The sequence below is a fragment of the Carcharhinus amblyrhynchos genome, chromosome 4 (assembly GCF_965287045.1).
Source record: "Carcharhinus amblyrhynchos chromosome 4, sCarAmb.v2.hapA, whole genome shotgun sequence".
NCBI classification, from domain to species: Eukaryota; Metazoa; Chordata; class Chondrichthyes; order Carcharhiniformes; family Carcharhinidae; genus Carcharhinus; species Carcharhinus amblyrhynchos.
The window spans coordinates 44,850,965-44,874,378 of record NC_137327.1 but is presented as its reverse complement, the minus strand read 5'-3'; the positions used below and the strand labels follow the sequence as shown (position 1 = coordinate 44,874,378).

Here is a 23,414-nt window from a genome sequence, read left to right as displayed (position 1 = left end):
CTGCCCAATCCTGGGTGAGGGACCTCCATTCCCTCCAGTGGGGTTGGGGCACCTGCTCCCCATTATTGGGGAGTTATTGTAAAGTTTGCTGGAGGGAACCACTCCTGGTAGTGCCTACCAACTACAGTCCTGAGCTCCATAATCTGATGGAAAGCCATATTGAACTGGAAATCAGCATAGAGCTAATTACACCAAAAATCTTTGCCTTGGTGACGTGCAGGAACTGTGGCACACATCAGGGAGCTTGCAAAAAGGCCTCTGCTGATGTCTCCCAGCCTGTTGCACTGCCAGAGCACACAGCAGGCTGGGAGAATCACTCCCACGACATAAATGGCAGTTGTAGTTTTTGTTTGACAGGAACTGGTTTAATTAAATCTAACTTTGCTGAATCTAAATTCAAATTCCAGATGTGACAAAGGTTTTATTGTAACAATGATGCAAAATATTATTCTTGTGTAGCACCGAGACATTTTAATGTGTTAATGATGCTATAGCTTTATATATGTGTGCAACGGTGATAAAACTGTTGCAAATAGTACATTAAAACAGAAATTATATTAACTGTTAAAGGGTTGCTTCATTGTTGGCAATTTGTTCAACAACCCTCTCAACTTAATGGCGAAAAACTAGGTGGCATAGACATATTGGGCCAAAGGGCCTGTTTCCATGCTGTAAACTTCTACGACTAACTCTAATCTTTAATGCCCATGATCCCTGACTTCATCCTCTTATGCAATTAATTTGTTCCTGATGAGGCCTCATTTTTTGCAATACCCACTCTAATACTGTCCACCTGCACATGGCCCTTCCTTAAAACTCATCCCTTTGACTAAGATTTTCAAGTATGTTCTTTGGTTCAGCCTCCATCATTAATTCAATCCTCTGTAAATGCCCTAGAATGTGCTTCCTCTTTAAATTTATACAGTATCGTTAAATAGTTGTTGACAATAATTATGCACGATTCTTTGGGTGCTGGATTAAATTTTGCTTATCACACTAGAAGCCTACACATTGAAACAGGTGCAAAGAACAGCAGCAAAACAGGTCCCTAATGTAAAGATGAGCTGTGAGGAAACTAAAGCTCTATGGCATAGTACTAAAACAAACAGAAATGAGATTTAGGTCTACATTTTAAAAAAATGGTATGAACAAAACAAACCTAGAATATTAAAGACAGTAGTGCCAAAATTTTAACTTCCAACAGGCAATTCCCCTGTTTGTCAGGATCCTCCGAAAAAGTCTCAGAATTAAAAGATGGAGACTTCATAGGGTTCCAACTCACCTGGATAGTTTACCCAAGAAATATTAGACAGAAAAAATGCTACATCTTAACTCCTGGGTAACTATTCCCCACCATACCCACTTAGCTGAGCCACACTCGCTCACTAACATACTGAAAAGTTATTTAAATATTCTAAAGTTTTTCATGTGTTAGTGAAGACTTACCGGAATATGGCAGACAATTCCATAAAAAGGGGGCGTGGTTTGATTTCCCCGAGGTCCAGTTCAGAAATCTGAGCCAGAAGTGTGGAATTCCATATTGTGTAAATAAAATTGGCGCAGAATGACAGTTCAATAGTGATTACCGCTCCTCAAAAAACTTGGTTCAATTGTTATTGGGACAAAATTGTTATACTAGAAGTTTGGCCAGACCCTATTTCCCTGACACCCTTTAGAAGTTTGGCCACCCACAGACACATGCCACTTAATAACCTTTGCCATGTATAATCCATTGGTAGTCTGGTGTATAATATGGCATGTAAAGACACACTGTACGTCCATCATCTTTATTTGTTCAAGAGATTCAATCCCCTTGCAAGGAATTGAATGCAATCTAGACTTACATTCCAGTGTACATTGTCAGAGGTGCCATTGTTAGTATAACACGAAGTAATTTGGGAATATGTTAAGATTTCATGGCACTATTTAAACACAAAGGGTTTCTCTCCCAGTGCCTGGCTGATATGTTTCCTTCAGTCAACATCAAAACAAGTATACAAGTTCACCATTCATTTAATTGTTGGTTCAGTGTACTTATTGCATTTCAAAATAATTGGATGCAAAACTCTCAAACACCCGAGAAAAGATGTTACATAATGTAAATGTAGAGCTGTATTTTTGATTTGCAGAACCAAAAATCACAAACTAAATTATTTGCATTTTGGTATAATACAGCATTGCATTTAATGAAATTTTATTTATGATCATAATTCACTTTTACTTACATAATACATTTATATAGAAAATCAAAGTATATCTTTTTACTGCACCATGTGGAAAATAGTAAAACAGGTTTACAAACTCAAAGCTGCTGCAGTTATTCTCTTTACTGCAACTGTAGTCAACATTAAATAAAAAAGTGGACCTTTTTATTGTACATGTAATACTTGTTTGCTCTCCACCATAACACTAGGCACTTGGACGTGAAGCAGCACTTTTGTTTTCTGCCTCCGAGCAGCAAGACATGCAGAATTGTAGGTAAATATTTCAGCTGTGGCTTTTGGAAACATATGTCTGTCAGGATCATCCCTCCGTCAAGGATAACCAGTCCTATGTGGATCATTCACACATTCAATTATTCAAAGTGCATTTCCACCAACAGTCCCAATCTGGTCACGGTTTCTTTCACCGGGAGGCCTTCTCCTCAAGTTGGTTTCTGGGCTTTTTTTGTCAAAACGTGCATTCATATGTGAAGTACAGGCATTATAGTGCCAACATTTCCCACACTGGGAAATTCAAAGTGACTCACCCATACGGTAGCATTTACCCCTTCCCCCAAACCCTACTCCCTGGTCAGGAAAGTTGCTACATCTGAAATGTTCAAAGCTATAAATTCGGACAACAAAAGCCACATTGCTTCAGAAGCTCTCTTCATTTTTCTGCTGAATGGAAGCATTCCTGGTTAAAAAGCTGTACTGGCCATACTGACTGATCCCAGGAGCCTCTGCATACCATCCAATGATTCTTCCATATGTTTGTAGGCAATTTTACCTTCTTCACCTGTCAGGGCATTGAAATAGTAACAGTTAAGTGTTTGTATTAATAACAACAAATCATGGTAAGTACAGGTCAGATTGGTGTTATGTTTAATAGCTTGTCCATTTCAATTAGGTAGAGATGATAAGACTTTTCAAAACATAATACTAAATCTGGAGAGAAGTCTACCCAAAAATAAGATCATAATTTCTTGTTATTACCACCACCAGGAAGCTGAGAAATATTAAAAATAAATCACTTTGAGAGTCTGTCTCTTAAGAATGTATAAATGCATCATCAGTCAGATAGATAATCCTCTCCTCTAACCTGTTGTTGCATAGGGAAATATGGCAGTGAATTTGCACACAAGGTCCCACAAACAATGAGGTATATGACCAAATAATCTGCTTGTGTTGTGGGCTATATATTGGCTTGGACAATTCCCTTGTTCTTCAAATATAACCATATGACATGGCTTCAGTTTAATGTCTCATCTGGAAGATAGCATTACAGGCAGTACAACACTCCCCAGTATTGAACTGCAATGTTGAGAATACATTAAATACATTCTCAGCAGTGAAGTCTTTAGATTGGGATTTAGATACATGATCTTCTAGTTTAGAGATGTTAGACACCAAACCAAAGTTGACACTTCAGCTTTGACAAAGGGTCATCTGGACTTGAAACATCAGCTCTTTTATCTCCTTATGGATGCTGCCAGACATGCTGAGATTTTCCAGCATTTTGTCTTTTGATCTCAGATTATGTTTTGGAATTCCCTTTCCAATACCCTCTGCCTCTCCATGGTGGTATTATCGGGAGGACAGCTATTTAATGGGACTGATCAGAACAGAACCAAAATAATTCAAGCAAACTATAAAACTGATACTAAGCAAATTGACAGGGGACATTGGAGTTACTAAACTTCAGTTTCAAATCCAGTGCATCTATAACCAAGAAGACACAATCCACTTACGTTGAGTGAGAGTCAGCAGTGCACAAGCTTAATATGAAAATAGAATCCTCACTGTGCAGAAGAGGCCATTCAGCCCGTTGGGTCTGCACCATCTCTCTGACAGAACATCTCAACCAGGCCCTCTCCCCACACCCATACACATCTACCATGGCTAATCCATCTAACCTATACATCTCTGGATATATTTTAGATAAGATGCACTTGAGTGTGGTCCCAGCAATGGGTTGATCTCTTCCTGGCACAAATAGAGACATATGGGTATTATTTGGTGGGGATTATTGAAACATGGGAACTGAACGTCCAAGGGTATGCAGTATCCAGAAGGATAGACAGGATGGAATAGATAGTGGAGTTGCTTTAATGATTAAAGTTGACATTGACATTGGCACCAAGGACCGATGTGTTGAATTGATCTGGGTAGAAATAAAAAGGGGAAAAAAACATCTTGGTAGGAGTAATTTACAGGCCCCCAAGCAATACTTCCAGAGTGGGGCATAATATAAACCAACAAATAATGAGGTCTTGGGTGATTTTAACATGCATGTTGACTGGATTAATCAAATTGGCATAGGCAGCCTCGAGGGAGATTTCATGGAACATATGACGGATTTTTTTTTAAGAGCAATATGTTATGGAGCCAACCAGGGAGCAGGTATTTTAGATTTAGTATCATGTAACGAAAAAGGGTTGATAAATAGTCTTGTTGTTAAAGATCCTCTTGGAAAGAGCGATCACAGTATGCTAGAATTTCATATTCAGATTGAGCAAGACAGAGTGCCATACTAGAGTTTTAGCATGGGACAGAGGTAATTATACAGGCCTGAGGAAAGAGATGACTCAAGTAAACTGGGCACAAATAATTGCGGGCAGGACAGGTGAGGAACAATGGCACATGGTTCAGGTTGATATTGAAGACCTCGCAATTAAAGTATATTTCTGAGAGGGAGAGGAATTATAAAGAGAAAAACATTCCATGACTAGACAAGGAAGTCAAAGAGGACATAAAGGCAAAAACTAGGGCATACCAAACTGCAAAAGCTAGTGGCAAGCTGAAGGATTGAGGAAAATTTAAAAGAGCTATGAACTATGAAAGGCAACTAGCAAAAAACAAACTCAGATACCAAAAGCTTCAAGTATATAAAGAGGAAGAGAATAGCAAAAGTAAATATTGGCCCTTTACAGGGTGAAACTGGTGAGGCAGAGGCACTAAAGCAATTTTTACCTCAGTCTTCATGGTAGAGCATAAAGATGATTTTCCAAAAAACTGTAGTTAATGCAGGCCAACTTGGTGCAATAACCATCACTAGGTAGAAGGTATTGAATAAACTAATGGGATTGAAGGCAGGTAAGTCTCCAGAACCTGATGGCCTGCACCCTAGGGTATTAAAAGAGAATGGCAGCAGAAATAGTGGATGCACTGGTTGTGATATTTCAAAATTCCTTGGATTCTGGTAAGGTCCCGGTGGATTGGAAACACGCTGATGTGATGCCCCTATTCAGAAAGGGAAAGGAGCAAAAAGGTAGGAAACCGTAGGCTGGTTAGCTTGACCTCTGCAGTGGTGAAGTTGCTAGAATCAATCATTTAGAACATGTAGAAAGACAAAGCTCAATCCACCATTGTTGGCATGGTTATGCAAAAGGTAAGTCATGCTTGACAAACTTGCTCGAGTTCTTTCGGGACATAACTAGCAGGGCAGATAGCTGGGAACCTATGGATGTGGTATATCTGGACTTCCAGAAGGCATTTGACAAGGTGCTGCATAAAAGACTGATCCAGAAGATGAGATTGCAGAAGATGGGGGTTAGAGTACTAGATTGGATTGAGGATTGGTTGACTGACAGAAAGCAGAGGGTTGGGATAAATGGGTCCTTCTCTGGCTGGTGAAATGTAACTAGCGGGGTGCTGCAGGGATCAGTTTTCGACCTCAACTGTTTATAAGCTATATAAATGATTTGCAAGTAGGGACAGAGAGTAACATAAAACAGGTGGGAAAGCCAGCAGTGAAGAGGATATAAAGATTTCACAGACAGATAGATAGGCTAGGAGAATGGGCCAAAATTTGGCAGATGGAGTTTAATGTGAATAAGTGAAAGGTTATCTACTTTGGCAGAACAAAAGACAAATTGTTACCTAAATGAAAAACTGATTCAAAATGCATTGAGGCAGAGTGATCTGGGTATGTATGTTCATGAATTGCAGAAAGTTGGTATGCAGGTGCAGCATGTAATAAAAAAGGCAAATGGAATGCTGGCATTTATTGCAAAAGGACTGGAGTATAAAAGTAGAGAAATGTGGTGCAATTGTATAGGTGTTGGTGAGACCACATCTGGAGTATTGTGTTCAGTTTTGGTCTCCTTATTTGAGGAAGAGTGTGGTAGTATTGGACAAATTCAAAGAAGGTTCAACAGATTGATTCCAGGGACGAAGGGGTTGACATATGAGGAGAGATTAAACAGTTTGGGCTTCTACTTGCTGGAGTTTAGAAGGATGAAAGGGGATCTGATTGAGGTATATAAAGTTTTAAAAGAAATTTATAAAGTAAACGCAGACCAAATGTTTCCTCTTTAGGGGCAATCTCAAAGAAGTCGTCACAGGTATAGGTTGAGAGGAGGTAGATTTAAAACTGAAATGAAGAGCAACTATTTCTCGCAGAGGGTGGTGAATTTGTGGAACTCACTAACGTGGTGGAGTTTGAATTAAATTGTTTCAAGGAGATACATATATTTCTAATAAAAAGGGATAAAGGGATATGGGGGAACAAGTGGGAAAGTGGATTTGAGACCAGGGAGAGGTCAGCCATGATCTGATTGAATGGCACAACAGGCTCAAAAGACTGAATTTGCATACTTCTGTTCGTAATTCCTATGCTCACCTGTCTAAAGGTTGAAGGTTTGAGGAGTTAGGCATGTTTTAAATGAGGGGAATGAAACCGGATTTGTTTAAATTATTCTTCTTTAAAGTATCACTGCTATGTTCCACGATTCACTATGGATATATTTGGATCTAACCGCCTTTTGCCTGGCACCCTTCTTAAACAACGGCGTAACATTAGCCGTTTTCCAATCATCCGGCACTTCCCCGGAATCCAGCGACGTCTGGAAAATAACCACCAAGGCATCCACTATCACCTCCGCCATTTCTTTCAGAACCCTCGGATGCATTCCATCCAGTCCTGGGGACTTGTCCACAATCAGCCCCTCCAGTCTGTCGAGCACCGCCTTTCTAGTAACAGTAATGTCATTAAGACCCTCCAGTCCTACCACCTTTCCATCGCTAACACCCGGCAAATTATTCACGTCCTCCTCCGTGAAGACAGAAACAAAAAAGTTATTCAATACCTTAGCCATATCCCCATCCCCTACCACTAGGTCCCCTTTCTCATCCTCTAAAGGACCAACATTTACCCTAGCCAGCCTCTTCCTTTTTATATATTTATAAAAACTCTTGCTATCCTTTTTTAGCGAGGGGAATTGAATATAAAAGTAGGGAGGTCTTGCTGCAGCTGTATAGGGCATTGGTGAGGCCGCAACTGGAGTACTGTGTGCAGTTTTGGGCACCGCACCTGCGCAAAGATATTTTGGCCTTGGAGAGAGTGCAGAGGAGGTTTACTAGGCTGATACCGGAGTTGAGGGGGTTGAGCTATGAGGAGAGGCTGAATAAACTGGGCTTGTACTTGTTAGAGTTTAGAAGAATGAGGGGAGATCTCATTGAGACGTATAAGATGATGACTGGGATGGATAGGATAGAGGTGGAGAGACTCTTCCCACTCAAAAAAGACAGTAGGACTACGGGGCACAGCCTCAAGATAAAAGGGGGGCGGTTTAGAACGGAGTTGAGGAGGAACTTCTTCGCTCAAAGGGTGGTGAATCTCTGGAATTCTCTGCCCGTTGAAGTGGTGGAGGCTGCCTCGCTAAATATTTTTAAGACGCGGGTTGATGGGTTTTTGATAAGAGAGGGGATTAAGGGTTATGGGGAGAGGGCGGGAAAGTGGAACTGAGCAGCGACAGATCAGCCATGATCTTATTGAATGGCGGGGTAGGCTCGAAGGGCTAGATGGCCTACTCCTGCTCCTATTTCTTATGTTCTTAAACCTGTTCATGAGATCCACTAAGTTCAGTTGATGAGTTTTGTTTGACAACCAGAGCCTTTTCAGTCACTATGAAATCACCAAAACTAGTTTTCTCAAGCATTGGAAAGAATTTTTGGATTAAATAGCAAAGGAGGGAGGAAAAAGAATGGAATTAAGAGATTTTCCTGCAGGATGTAAATTTCATAAAAGTGACAATCTCTTCATGAGACTTCCCTTCCCAATGACATACGTCATACAAAAAGATCAAAACCCTATCTAAACATTTCAAATTCTTGTTATGTTTGCATTTTTATATTAGCTTAATACAAAACAAAAACAAAATCAGACAAGACGTCAGCACTTCACAGCTCCTCCAATTATTCAGGAGATATGGCCAAAGGTGAAGTACCCATTAAGCCATTTCATCTGTACTAAAAAAAAATCAAATTCAACAAGTAACTTGCAAGTAACTTGAATTATGCAGTACAACAATTACCAAGACTTACCAAAAGAAAGGAGGGTTTGTTTAGCAACATCACGGACTTCTTTATCAGTCTGGCAAAGGTAGATTAATTGATCAATACTCTCTTTGGCCTGAAGAAAACAAATGAAATCAAAGAAAAATAGACACAGAATTCCTAATCTCTGCTGTTCCTGGAATTAAACTAATTACCAGTTTCTGCTGAAATAATTTTGCTAAGCCAGTGCTATTAACCTGTATACAATTTGGATGAAGGAATAGAGTATTGTAGTCAAAATTGCTAACAGCATAAAGATAGAAGGGAAATCAAGTCATGAATAGGACACAGAATTTTTTGGGGAAGAATTCTGCCCTAAGTATGGAATTCGCAGAAAATTAGGGTAATACACACTGGTGTTCAGAGAAGAATCACTCACTCCGCACTGCAAAGGCCACCAATGTGAATATCATTAAATTTCAGGGGGCGGAGCCTATCCCCACTGGAGAGGCTGAAATCAGTGCGCTGAGCGAGCCACTGCACATGTGGCGATTTGTCAGTGCCGAGATCAGCGTGTGCGCAGTGGCCCTGCGCTGATGGCCTCCCGATTGCTGGCTAGCTCTGTGACCACCGCAACACCATTCTCTGCCTGCCCCATGGCCCAATTGCTGGCCCCCTGACCACTCCTGGGCCCAGCCTCAACTCCCCCACAGTGCTGACCTCCCAGCAGGCTGACTGAACACCCCCCCCCCCCCATGACCACTCCCCTCTTTCCCCCACTGATCCCTGTGCAGAGTGGAAGTGGGACTCCCCTCATTCACCGATCATCCCCTGGGCTCTGCCTCCATCAGACCCCACCTCAGGCTCCAACCCCCTTGGTGCTATTCCATGCCCAATAGACAGTGTAAGGGTGTCAATGCCCAGGCAAATCCCCCCCTGTTGCCCATCCCTCTGAGGAGCCCTGATTGTTCCCCCCCCCGCTTCATTCCAATGGAAGTTGGTCTGCTAGCTCCCCAAAAGTAGGGAGCTACTGTAATCCTACTACTAAAACAACTCTGGCAGGCTGAGGGATGATGACAGAGTCATCAGTCCCAGCCGCGCGAATCATGTTAAAATTGTATTAAAATGACCATGTTAATTGTCTTTGAGCCTTCTGCCAATTTCTGGCGCAAAGCAGACTCTGCCAGAAATCTGATACTGGGAGATGCTAGCGGGATACGAATGTGCGTAATGGAGCCTGCGAATTGGCTGACACGACATTCTTCCAGCCTGCGGTGCTAAAAAATTAGTGCAGCGGGACTGGAGAATCACGGCCATCGTGTCTGCAGAAGGAAATTGATAGGTTAAGTTAGTGGGCCAAAATTTGGCAGAGTATAATGTGTGAAAATGAGATATTATATCTTTGGTAGGAAGAAGAGAAAAGCAAGATATTATTTAAATGGACAGAGTCCACATAATGCTGCAGGATAAAGGGATCTCGAGGTCATCATAAATTAATTACAAAATGTTAGCAATGCAGGTACATCAAATAATAGGAAGGCAATTCAAATGTCGAGACAATTGCAAGGGATTGGAGTATAAAAGTAGTACATTTAGCTGCAACTGAACAGAGGCTACATTTCGAGTACTGCATACAGCTTTAGTCTCCTTATTGAAGGAGGGGTGCACTTGTGTTGGAGTCAAGTCAGAAAAGGTTCACTGGGTTAATTCCTGGGATGGGAGGGTTATGAGGAAAGGTTCAGCAGGTTTGGCCTTTACATATCGTCCTCAAGAAGAACGAGAGGCGATCTTACTGAAACATAGAAGATTCAGGGGAGACTTGAGAGAAAGGATGCTGAGAGGATATTGCCCCTCCTGTGGGAACCTGGAACTGGGGCTGTTTTCAAAACAAGGGATTGCCTATCATGGTGGAAATTAGAAGGAGTTTCTTCTTTCAAAAGAGGGTCAGTAATCACAGAGCAGTGAAGGCTGATTCACTGAATATATTGATAGACAGATTTTTGATCTACAGTTTGGGGGGGAGAAAGAGAGAGAAGAGAGGCACAAAGGTGGAATTAAGACCACAATCTTTTAAGCCTTAACCTTACTGAATGTTAGAGGAGTCTCAAAGGGCTCCAGCGGTCTATTCTTGCTGCTGTTTTTTAGCCTCTTTTATAGGGGCTTGCTCTTAGTGCAAGACCATGGGAACAAACTCGTATCCAACTCTGTAATGGAATATGGCAGCACAGTCACTCATTCTCCCAACATTATTTGAATACAAGGGTGAAAACTCCAAAATATTAGAAATACACAGCAGCTGAAAATGTCTAAAGTAGGGAAAGAAGGTAAGTTTTCAGTGTCTTCTGCATTGGAACTGAAAGGCAAGTTAGTCAAGTATTTTCAGGACGTTGGAACATTGAATTGGAGAACAAACATATTTACCAACTGGTCTATTTCATTCCATTTAAAGTCGACTGCTAAATCATGTGACATAACCATACAGTAATTCATGATTTAGTGACAGCAACAAAATGACTTTTGAGGGGCCTTCACTTATAGTAATTTCAGAGCAAACTAAGACAGCGATTATCATGAGTTCAAGTGTCATGATTTTTTTTCCACTCACTCACCTTTAGATGTGCCAGTGCAGTACAACCTACTTTTCTCAGCTGTCCATCCTCATCCTCAAGCAGCTCCAAGTAACAAACCAGTGCCTGAAAACAAACGTACACAATTAGTCTGTCAGACAAAACAAATCATCTTCCAACATTCATATACTAGCTGCTTCCAGAGTAATGCTGATATACTATAAACACTGCTTTTGGTGACACAGCAGGGCTGTCTGGGGTGATGTGCTAACAAGTACTCACCATGTCTCACTGCACTTTGTGAAGGATCTACTATATTCAGATAAACCCTTGGGGTAATGTTATCAAGCCAGCTGATTCTCTGTTTCATTCTGATGTCTGGTTAGATTCAAAAACTGGATTTGACTGTATTGTTACAACTGCAATGATACATAGGAACAGAAGTGGCCCTTTCAACCTCTGAAGCCTGTTCCACCATTCCATTAGATTACTGTTGACCTATATTGCAATTCAAGTGATCAGTCTTTGCTCAATATTGAACAATCGATTTCAAATCAAGATCCAAAGAACCCAGCATCCAGTCTTTTGGGGACAGAGTTCCAGATTTCTACTATTTTTTGAGAAAAAGTGCTTCCTGATTCCAATTCTGAAGACCAAGCTTGAACTTCAAGATTATATCCCATTTTTTCACCTGAGGAAATAGTTTCTTGTTATTTACTCAATCAAATCCTTTTAACATTTTAAATACCCTAATGAGATCACCCCTAAATTTTCTATACTCAAGGGAATCCAGTGTCAGGTGACACCACACTGTACCAATGCAAGTGGGTTGGTGCAATACTGTCAATGGCCTCCTCTGCTTATGAACCATCACCACCAGCAGCCTTGCCTGCTCAGGTATAATACACTCGCACTGCCAACAGGCCAACTCCAAGAGATACAACACACACCTTCACAATGATCTCAAACACGGCTCTATTCAGTCTACATTATAAAATTTCACGTCTTATTAAACTAAATTTCAAATTAAAGGGCTCCTAATTTACAAAGAGTCTCTAAGCATTGGGCTTTTATCTCTGTCCCCTAAATAGACATTTAAGTATCTGGAAGAATCAGCCAAGATAGCTGTGAGGGAAGTACACTTACAGATCTTTTCCTACCAACCTTTTCTCGGAATTTGGAGTCTTCTGCCAGGTTTTTCAGTACAGAGGAAGCAGTGTTGCAGACCTTAGTGTTGTCCTCCAACAGAAGCAGGCCTACAGCTTTCAGTCCATCTTTCTGGAGCTGAGCCCCTGAGAGATGTTTTAGAGTCTTCAGGACCACATCCCTATCAGAGGACTGAAGATTCTGAACTAGGAATACTGCAAAGAATGGAAAGTATGACTTGAGTGGCTATTCACCATTTTTGTAACTGAACAGGATTGTAGATGGTTATTTGATGTGAATCTAAATCAAGATTCTTCCCGCATCATTACATCATTCCAAGCAGAGGGGAGGAAGGGAGAGAGTGGGAAAAAAATCCTCAACTAACTCAGAGATGTTTCAGCCAGTGCAAGATACGTATCAATGCACATATGCATCACAAGGATAGATATGCAAGCATACAGCATACAAAGAAAGACACACATTCTACACCTAAAGATTCATCAAAAGATTTTAATAAAATCAACAGAGCATGTTTATACGTCATTCTAAACCTTCAGCAACCCTAAAAAAACCCACACTACAACATTCACAATTTGCATAAACATGGAATTATTTCAGGAAAAAGTCAGTGTGTTGAGATACATTTCCAGCTTCCTGCTGGATAAAATGGTGTGCTAGCCTTGGTTAATAGGATCCTGCAAGGAACTGTCAGAATAGTGGGGACATTGGCTGGATGATGGCTACACAACAACATCAGTCTGCACTAATGGAAAGGGTCAGTCCAGCATGCTGCTACCAAGAGGCTTCCTAGGGGCATTCACCGCACTCATTATCCCTCCACTGACCTCAAGGCGACCACCTAGTCAGCCAAGTTGGTACAGTCTTGGCTGCTGCCCGATACTGAACGGTGAGTGATACAAGAAAAATAAAATCAAGGACAAAATGTAGAAATGGAGCAGCAGAAAAGAGGTGGTGTGAGGCTGAATTCAAGAGACATTAAAGAACAGTAGCAAAGTACCTTCATCTGCCAGCTCCATGATATAAGCAGGTAAAGAGGGCACGTTCTGCTCCTCAATGTGACTCAAGTATTGGAAGATCGTCAGCAGTTCCACATTTCCACTGCGAGCACGTTTTGGCAATGTTCTGTCCAAGCATCTTTCCACTAATTTAACAAAAACTGAAAGAAAGAGCAGATTAAATAACTTTTACTGAAGGAATGATTGAAGTCCACAAGCAATGTAAATACTGCTAAAGCTAGACTAACCTAGAAAGTTAAATGTATTTCTGTGCCGTTTTAAAAATCACTTTACATTTAAATTCATGACCATGGCATTAAAAGTAATAACTTGTTCAAATGGCACATCCTATTAAATCTCGAGTTCAGCAGCACGGCACAATAGAACATTTTCAAGACTAATCATCTGAATCAGTGATGTATCAAACAGCATATAAAGCACATCATCCTCATTCATATCTGCATATCCATGCCAATGTTCACTTAGAGGGCTGAATCTCAGGCTGCTTGTAGAGTGAAATTAGCTCTGCGGGTGTAAGGGTCACCGTGCTGGGAGAAAAAGTAAACTCATGAAATGAGAGCAGCTGGATAGCCCATCATTCTCTCTTCAATACATAAATAACATTTTTAAAATCCCAGCTACATCTGTTTGGTTGGGCAAAATTTCAGGACATCTCGATAAACTGTTTGGCTCTGGTCCCTCTGCAATTTGGAGGTCTGAAATACATTTAGCATTCGAACAGACAGGTAACAGATGAAAATCAATGTAAAGAAATGGAAATTCCTTCACAAAAATCTAAGGAGGGACTATTACTTAAAGGAAAATGTTAATGAAAATGAGAACAATTGACAACATGAAGTAATTGCAACAACGTGCAGTGACAACAAGCAAAATAAATCAGATGTTAGGTCTTAATAAAAGATCAACATTGAACCAAAATAACAAGCTCATCTTGTATTTCATAAAACATTGTGTCGAACAAAGTAGAAAACGATACAGTTCCAGCTGCCGCAGTATATAAAGGATATTGTAGTTATTGAGGATAATAGAAGAGGGTAATCAGAATGATTGAAGGAACAGAGGATTGGATTACAGGATGTGATTATGTAAATTGAGCATGTTCTTACTGGGGAAAAAGGATGGTTAAGAGGTGATATGATTTCTGCTTTCAAAATTCTAAAGGGACTAGATATTGTATTTCTGTGACAAAGTGTTTCACTTTATTCAGAACTGTAAAATCAAAGGAAATAGTCTGTACCTGAAGGGGGTAAACTTAAAACTAATTTGTGAATTTTTTTTATCCAGTGCTTAAATCTATGAAACAGGCCTCTTGGAAGATGATGAAAACAGTTAATACTAATTAATTAAAATGAGATTAGATCAATTTATTTCAGAAAGTATTTTGGGATATACTATAGGAGTAATTTAAGACTTGAAACATGACTTGGCAAATATGGGGGGGCCTTCAAAGAAATGGTGACTTTGAAGCTGTGGTTCTCAAAGCTCTCCACATTATATCTGGGTCTGTTATAGACTATTGCTATTAGTTGTAGTCTGTGACCATAAGGATGGTGTATGAATGACTGTGATCTTTCACCTTACATTCCTTTTTCAAATCTTTCCAGCTAGAATTTGGCTAAAACAGATGCAGTTATGTTAGGTCTACAGCACAGAAGAAGTGTGATGCAGATTGATGCTGGCCTTTATGCTCCACATAAACCTCCTCCAACCCACTCTTCTTTATCTAATCCCATCAGTATAATTCCTCCATTTCTGTCTCCACTTCCTATCTTCATGTTGTAAACGTATCTCCACTTTTAGCCCAACAGCTCCACGTGATATCAAATTCTAATCATCTAACTCTGGGTAAAGAAATTTCTCCTCAATTACTCCTTTATAATTAGTGACCATTTTATATTTATAACTTTGAGTTTCTGATTTTCCCACAAACAAAAGCATTTTCTTTACATCTATCTTCTTATACTATTTTATCATATACCTCTAACAGATCCTAGAGGCATAGAGTTTTACAGAACAGAAAGAGGCTCTTCAGCCACTTGTGTCTATGCCAGCCATCAAGCACCTATTATTCTAATTCCATTTTCTAACACAGTTCTTAATCTTGTAATGCTATGGTTTTTCAAGTACATGTTCCTTATTTCTAACTCTCACTCCTCAGCCTTCTCTTTTCCAGAATATGCTCTGCTTTTTCTGATAAGTATATCCTCTCAGTTCTGATATCATCCTTCCAAATTTTTGTTTTGCATGTTTTCCACTGTCCCTTTGGGGTAGAATGGTGCCAGGCACCTGGGTTCAATTCTGACCTTGGGTGACTGTGTGGAGTTTGCACACTGTTCCCATGTCTGTATGGGTTTCCTCTGTTTTCCTCCCACAGTCCCGTTGTTTAAGAAGGGTCAGAGGGATAACCCAGGGAATTATAGGCCGGTGAGCTTGACTTCAGTTATAGGCAAGCTAATGGAGAGGATCCTCAAGGATAGGATGTATGAACATCTGGAGCGCTGCAATCTGATCAGGGATACGCAGCATGGCTTCGTTACAGGGAGGTCGTGCCTTACGAATCTAGTGGAATTTTTTGAAGAGGTGACAAAAACGGTTGACGAAGGACAAGCCGTTGATGTCGTCTATATGGATTTCAGTAAGGCGTTTGACAAGGTCCCTCATGGTAGGCTGATAGAAAAGGTGAAGGCTCATGGGATACAAGGCCAGGTATGTAGATGGGTGGAGAACTGGCTTGGGAGGAGGAGACAGCGAGTAGTAGTGGAAGGCTCCTTTTCCAATTGGAGGTCTGTCACCAGTGGTGTGCCGCAGGGCTTGGTACTAGGACCTCTTCTATTTGTGGTATATATTAATGACTTGGAAGAGGGGGTAGGTGGTGTGATCAGCAAATTTGCTGATGACACTAAGATGGTTGGATTGGCGGGTACTGAGGAGCAGTGCCTGGCAATGCAACAGGACATAGACAGGCTGGTAGATTGGGCAGATAGATGGCAAATGGAATTTAATCCGGAGAAATGCGAGGTGATGCACTTTGGCCGGAATAATGTGGAGGGGAGTTATACGATAAAAGGTAGAACTATCCGGAGTATAGATACGCAGAGAGACCTGGGGGTGCAAGTGCACAAGTCCCTGAAGGTGTCGGTGCAGGTGCAGAATGTGATGAGGAAAGCGTATGGTATGTTAGCCTTCATAGGAAGAGGTATAGAATATAAGAGTAGGAGTCTGATGTTGCAGTTGTATAGAACGTTGGTTAGGCCTCACTTGGAGTACTGCGTCCAGTTCTGGTCGCCGTACTACCGGAAGGATGTAGAGATCCTGGAGAGAGTGCAGAGGAGATTTACCAGGATGCTGCCTGGTATGGAAGGGCTGTCTTACGAGGAAAGATTGAATGAACTTGGGCTGTTTTCCCTTGAGAGACGTCGGCTGAGGGGGGATCTAATAGAGGTTTATAAGATTATGAAGGGGATAGATAGAGTAAATGGTGGTAAGCTTTTTCCGCTATTAGAAATGGATAGAACGAGGGGTCACGGGCTTAGGGTGAGGGGGGCTAGGTATAGGACAAATATTAGAGGGCAGTTTTTCACGCAAAGGGTAGTGGGGGTGTGGAATGCACTGCCGAGTAAGGTGGTGGAAGCAGGCATGCTAGGGTTGTTTAAGAGTCACTTAGACAGCCACATAAGCGGGCTACATATAGGGGGATATAGTAGGCCTTACTAAACATTGTAGGCTTGGGAATACGTTTTGTCTCAGGGATGTTACAGTCTTTGCCTGTTTAATAATGAATTTTTTTTGTCTCCACAGGCATTTAAGTCCAGCAAGGGGCATGCATGCGGCAGGTTGTAGTGGGCTGCTCTTGGACGTTGCTTCGGGAGTTGCCTATTGCTTCATGTCGTTAGTGTGCTTAAACTGGACCATCTCGAGGGCAACATGACAGCTCAGAGACTATCTCTGTTGCTGTGCGGACACATGGATTTGGGCCTGTGTCTGTGGGAGTTTGCACGTTCTCCCTGTGGTTGCGTGGGTTTCCTCCGGGTGTTCCGGTTTCCTCCCACATCCCCAAAGATGTGCTTTTAGGCTGATTGATTGGGTACTAAATTGTCCCTAAATTGGACCTCCCTGATCCTCGCACATTAGGTGTAGACTAAAATCATGAATAGGACACTGAGACAGTGGGACAGCGGCGCGGGCTCGTTGGGCCAAAGGGCCTGTTTCCCGTGCTGTGTTGTTCTTTGTTCTTGTCCAAAAGACATGCAAAGTAGGTAGATTGGGCATGCTAAATTGCACTTTAGTGTCCCAAAATGTGTAGATTAGGGGATTATTAGAGTAAATACGCAAGGTTGCAGGGATAGGGACTTGGTAAGAAAAAAAAGGTGGGTCAATGTTGACTCGATGGGCCAAACCTTCTGCACTGTAGGGATTCTATTCTCTTTCTAGATTTTATAATATGGAGATCAGAACTGTGCATTGTACACAAAAGGTACTGACCAAGATACAAATTTTACATAACTACTGCTTTTCAAATTTGTTCCCCAAAAATTAACCTGTGTTTGATTAACTTCTTAAAAAGAAAATGGCCCAATCAACCTGCATTGCTACTTTTAGTAATTAACAAATCCCCAGATCATCGTTCCTCTACCCTTCTTGTTATCCACACATTAGTTTTGACCAAAATGCACCATCTCACTCATTTATATTAAGTTTACTAGTAATTTGTCAATTATGCATCCGTTTCACAAATTTAACGTCATCTTGTATTTTGTTGCATTCTTCCTTTGTGTTAATCAATTTGGTGTCATCACAAACTTTAGAAATCAGAGCACAGATCACTTATGTAAATAGTAAACAACAGTGCTATCAGCACTGATCCCTGTCGAACATTACCCAACTTTTATCAATCTGCATAGTTGCACTTAACCCCTACCTCTGTTTACTGTTTTGTAGCCAGTTTGCTTTTCATTCTGTTACTTGTCTGCTGATTCCCAATGCTTAGTAACATGCCTATTATGAGGTACCTTACTGAAGGTCTTACCAAAATCTTTTAACAGTTTTTGCTTAAAATGCATCAAAAGTATAATTATATTGCTATTTATTTCTTCAGCAAAAATATCCACACGTAGAAACTATCCAGCTGAATGTGATCACTAACCTGCTTCTGCTGGGCCAGAGTGCTGCTCATTCACTCTGCTCCCAAAGCTCAAGTTCAGCTTTTGCAGAACGCGCTCAACTGTGGCACTGAATAGGTTCGGGCTCTCGGTGCAGTGTGTCCAGAATGAAAAGACCGTTTTATCTTTTAGCAGTGGCATGACTGAAGGGGAGCATTTTTCAAAAGAGAGACAAAATAAACACCAACTTATACAGTTGTAAGGTTTTAAAAATACAAAACAAGATTTGCAGTGAAACACTCGACTTCTAGAAAGATAGCTGTTATGTGGCATCACCTGGAATCAGTCCAGCCAGAGGTGGCAATCCTCACCCAAACTTGCCTAATTTAGAGATCAGTATGGTTATTCCGTTAATTTATCTTTTGACGAGAAAGACAAAAATCAATTGACATAGAGCTTTTAATGACTTCAGAACGTCTCAAAGCACTCAACGGCCAACTAAATATTTTTTGAAGTATGGGCACTGATGTAGGAAAGATGGTAACCAATTTGGACACAGCAAGCTCCCTTAGCCAGTGACAATGATCAGATCATCTATGTCCAGAGATAAAGACTGGCCAAGCCACTGGGAATAACTCCCTTGCTTTTCTTTGAAATAGTTCCATGGGTTGACTGTATCCACTGAGGGACATTTTAGGTTTTGGTTTAACATCTTATTGAAAAGGCATGACATCCAACAGTATCACAAGTCCTTCAGCACTGCAGTAACATCTAGGATTTTTGTGCTCAAGTCTCTGAAGTGGGACTTGAACCCATAACTTACTGACTCAGAAAAGCACGAGTATTATCATCCAATTACCATTATACTTTCTCATTTCTCCCTTGCAATTGTGAAAGGAAATCAGATAGTGTGAATAGGAATAGGCTTCAAAGAGACAGTACATTAATGTTGGGTGATATTTCATTTGAGACAGCTCACTCACCCTCTTCAGCAGTGCTTACGTTCCCAGATTTTTCCTCACTCAGTCTGGCAACTACCTTTAGAACATGGGCCTCTCTCAGAAGCTTGTCCAGTGCGTAGATCTCTCGACATCGCAGCGGTCCATATATACCCAGTTGCTACAACATGAAATATTGGTGATGTGCATAGGAAAGATTAGACAACATACATGAATATAATGCACTTATATCAATAAAATGCTCTAAGCTGCCTAACAAAAAATTATAAAATATTTTTTGACACAGAGAAACAGATGGTGATATCAGGGCAGATGACCAAAAGCTTGATCAAAGAGATAAGTTTTAAGGAGCATCTTAAGGGAAGTGAAGATGTTTGTGCGAATTGCAAGGTAGTTGAAAGTGCTACTTCCAGGAGAGCAATGAAAATCAGACCTGTGCAGGAGATCAGATTAGGTGGAATGCCAATATCCATGAGGCTCAGAGCTGGACAAGGTTACAGATATAGAAAAGGGTGAAGCCATGAAAGGATTTGAAACAACAATGAGGATTTTTAAATTGAAGTGTTATTGAACAGGAAGCATGCGAAAATCAAATAACAAGTGATGAACGAATGATAGTAGAAACAAGATAAGATACAGGCGGCAGAGTTTTGGAATGAGCACAGGTTTGTGGAAGATGGGAGGCTGGCCAAGAGAGCATTGAAATAAACAAGTCTAGAGGTAACAAAGGCAGGGTTGAGAGTTTCCAGCAGCAGATGGACCAAGACAGGATCAGATGTTGCTGTAGCAGAGGTAGAAACGGTAATTAGATGGATATGTGGCTAGAAAGTCATCTCAGAGATAACTTAAGTTCAAGGTAATCAGGAATAGAAATGGGGAGGTGATGGCCTAGCTATTAATTCAGAAACTCAGCTAATATTCTGGGGACCCAAGTTCAAATCCCACCACGGCAGATTTTGAATTCAATAAAAAAATGAATTAAAAATCGATTGATGACCATAAAACCATTGCCGATTGTTGGAAAAATCCATCTGGTTCACTGATGTTCTTTAGGGAAGGAAATTTGCTGTCCTTACCCAGTCTGGCTTACATGTGACTCCAGAGTCACAGCAACGTGGTTAACTCTCAACTGCACTCCAAGGGCAACAAGGGATGGGCAATAAACGCTAGCTAGGCATGACACCATGTCCCACGAATGAGTAAAAAAAATGATGGGCAGAGAACCAAATTTTTGGCCGCAACCAAAGACAATGGCTTCAGTCTTTACATTATTTACCGAAAGAGAAAACACTAGAAAATTTCAGCAGGTCTGACAATAAGTATAAGGAGAGAGAAGAGCTGACATCAAGTCCAGATGATGCTTTGTCAAAGCTTTGACAAAGGGTCATCTGGACTCGGAACGTCAGCTCTTTTCTCTCCTTAACAGATGCTGCTAGACCTGCTGAGATTTTCCAGCATTTTCTCTTTTGGTTTCAGATTCCAGCAGTAATTTGCTTTTATTTCACATTATTTAGTTGGGAGAAAATTTCTATTCATCAGCAGAAGCAACTGAATGGATGTCAGACAAGCAGCGAGGCCAGAGACAGTTGAGGGTCCAACAAAATGGTGGTGTGATAAAACCAAGTGCTGCCAGCTCTCATTAGAATTAGAAGGACATCAGAGGTAACAGTGCAAAGGTTCAAAGAGATACCATTACAAATGATTCTCTGATTACAATCAAATTGGAGCAGAATCAAGGTAGTGCAGTTTCATCCAGCTGGACAATGGAAGTGTGGTCAACTAAGTCAGTACTTTGACTGGGCTGAAAACCTGATTGGGGGGTGGGGGGGGGGGGGGGGGGTGGCGGTAGCCGAGCATGGATTTGGAAAGCAACTTGTTCAAGGACTTTGTACAGGAAAGGGAGTTTGAAATGGGACAATAGGAAGCACGTCCAGCTGGATGAGTAGTTTTTTTTGAGGAGAGGGGTGATGACAACAAGTTGAAGTGATGGAGGGGAAGAGGATTGGAAAATGGGAGCTGAGGAGAGAATTGTTAACTGTATCGGCTAACACACTTACAAAGGGATGTTGGGTTGTTAACAGTTTGGTTGGATTAGAATTTCGTGGCGAGGGGGTAGGTGTTATAGACAAGATAGGGTTGGGAAGAATGTTGCAGGAGATGGGAATGAATTCAGAGAAAGATGCAAACTCAGGACTGGGGCAACTTCAGGAAAGTTTGTGCCAAAGGGCTAGGGGAAGGGAGGGAAGCAGCAGAGGCAGCTGAATGGATGATTTCCATCTTTGTGACAAAGAGATTTGTGACATCCTTGCACTTACTATTGGAGATGATGGTGAAGGAGGCATCACAGTACTGACCCTTCTCCAGTGCACAGTCTCTGACCAGCCAGATAAACTTCATGACCAGCTTTGTGCTGTACTCCAATTTCACAGCCATCAAGTTTAAAAAAGAATCAGAATGAACGTGCTTCACTTAATCAAAGTTGTGTAAAACAATGACAAGAGATGTGCATTCGTGGAGTGACTTCCACAACCTCAGGAATCCCCAAGGTACATTACATCCAATGAAGTATTTTTAAAATTTCATCACTGTTGCTAATAGCAAAACTAGCAGCCAATTTGCACACAGCGAGCTCCCACAAACAGCAACTAGATGGTCAATTGTAGTAATGCAGATGTAGGGATGAATATCAAATAGCACATTGGGAGAACCCTCCTGCTCTTCTTCAAAATAGTACCATGGGATCTTTTCCAGCTACCCAATACTGCAGACAGATTTTAGGTTTAATGTCTCATCTAAAAAATGGTACCTCTGATGGTGGAGCACTTCCTCAATGCTGAACTGGAGTTTCAGCCTGAGCTACGTGCTGAAGCCACTGAAGTGGATCTTGAACCCACAACTTTCTGATTCAGCGACAGAAGTGTTATCACTGAACAAATGTTGACATCCAAAGTAGGACAAAAATCAAGAAAACGTCAAGGTGACAAAATTTAGTCCCAATTTATTTGCACAGGGTTTGTGCTGAATTTTGAACCATGACTGGACCTGGCTGGAGCAGGGCAGCATATTATAAATATTTTTGCAACCATCAGCTGAAAAAAAATTAGCAGTGTAATTTTGAATAAGTGGAAGCTGTTAATGGCATGGTCAAGGCAACTGGGACTTTAGTGAACCACGTGCAAATGCTACTGAGATTTAAGGATTGAAAAAGAACAGACGAAGGACAGAAAAGGAAGATGAATTACAGTCAAATCAGATAAGAAAAATATAGACAGCAAGAAAGTTTGGGGATTATGAGAGAGAAAAAGAGACCAAAGGAAAAGAAAAAAATTAAAATGAAACAAATTGACTGCACACAGGAATGAGATTGAGCGCTTAAAAATTATTTCCATCCTGAGCCAGACAGGTTGATTGCTATGCTTTAACAATTATCATATTGTGAAAAGGCACTAATGGACCTTAAATTATCAAACTTAAGGTGCTTGAAAGGCAATTCATGTGTAAATCCAACAAGTTATTGAAGATGACAGGGATATAAATGCGAGATGCTGTTTATGTAAATCAAATGGCAATTAGAGTAAATCTACCAGAAGGTACTGGAGATTTGCAATACATGACAGATCTCCTAATTGTCAGAGCTTGCTGGCCACTTGGTCATAAAACCGTCCACATCATTAACATAACATTACCTATCCTTCATTCATACCATTTTGGTCATTCCATGCCAAAGGAAAATTGTTTTGATTATAGATCAGCCATAAAAAGTGAAGCTATATTCTGAACTATGAATTAAATTTTCAATCAGTTTCTGCAACACCACGTTACTCTCCACAGATGGTGATGTTGCACTTTTGAACTTGATTTATAGTGTGCCTGTGCCATCAGCTGACAGAAAGCAGTACTACAAGACAGATTCAGAAAGACAGCTTCAACTCAAAACTGGAACATGCATTTGGATTCACTTATTCTGCCCCAGTCTCCTTACACTAAATCAGCTGGGCTATCAATGAACAAACAAGATAATGTAGTAAATAGTGCTGCAGAAATCCAATTTAATGTTGTATAATTAAGAATTTTCTGTTATAATACGAAGGAAGCTGAACCACTTATTTATAAATTGTAGCCAGTC

At 40.9% G+C, this 23,414-nt stretch overlaps 1 protein-coding gene across 3 annotated transcripts in view; it reads right to left on the bottom strand.

Moving 5' to 3' along the window:
• Positions 1-1,781: 1,781 nt before the first annotated feature.
• ripor1 (RHO family interacting cell polarization regulator 1) overlaps positions 1,782-23,414 on the bottom strand; it is a 298,373-nt gene continuing 276,740 nt past the window's right edge. For all 3 annotated transcript variants that reach the window (XM_080187058.1, XM_080187057.1, XM_080187056.1), the window contains exons 16-22: positions 19,313-19,448; positions 18,374-18,532; positions 13,212-13,370; positions 12,212-12,408; positions 11,090-11,173; positions 8,529-8,616; positions 1,782-3,000 (exon numbers count right to left, since the gene is read on the bottom strand). In XM_080187058.1, the coding sequence (XP_080043184.1) occupies positions 2,903-3,000; positions 8,529-8,616; positions 11,090-11,173; positions 12,212-12,408; positions 13,212-13,370; positions 18,374-18,532; positions 19,313-19,448 (921 nt within the window). In that variant the 3' untranslated portion in view covers positions 1,782-2,902. The remainder of the gene's footprint in view (positions 3,001-8,528; positions 8,617-11,089; positions 11,174-12,211; positions 12,409-13,211; positions 13,371-18,373; positions 18,533-19,312; positions 19,449-23,414) is intronic.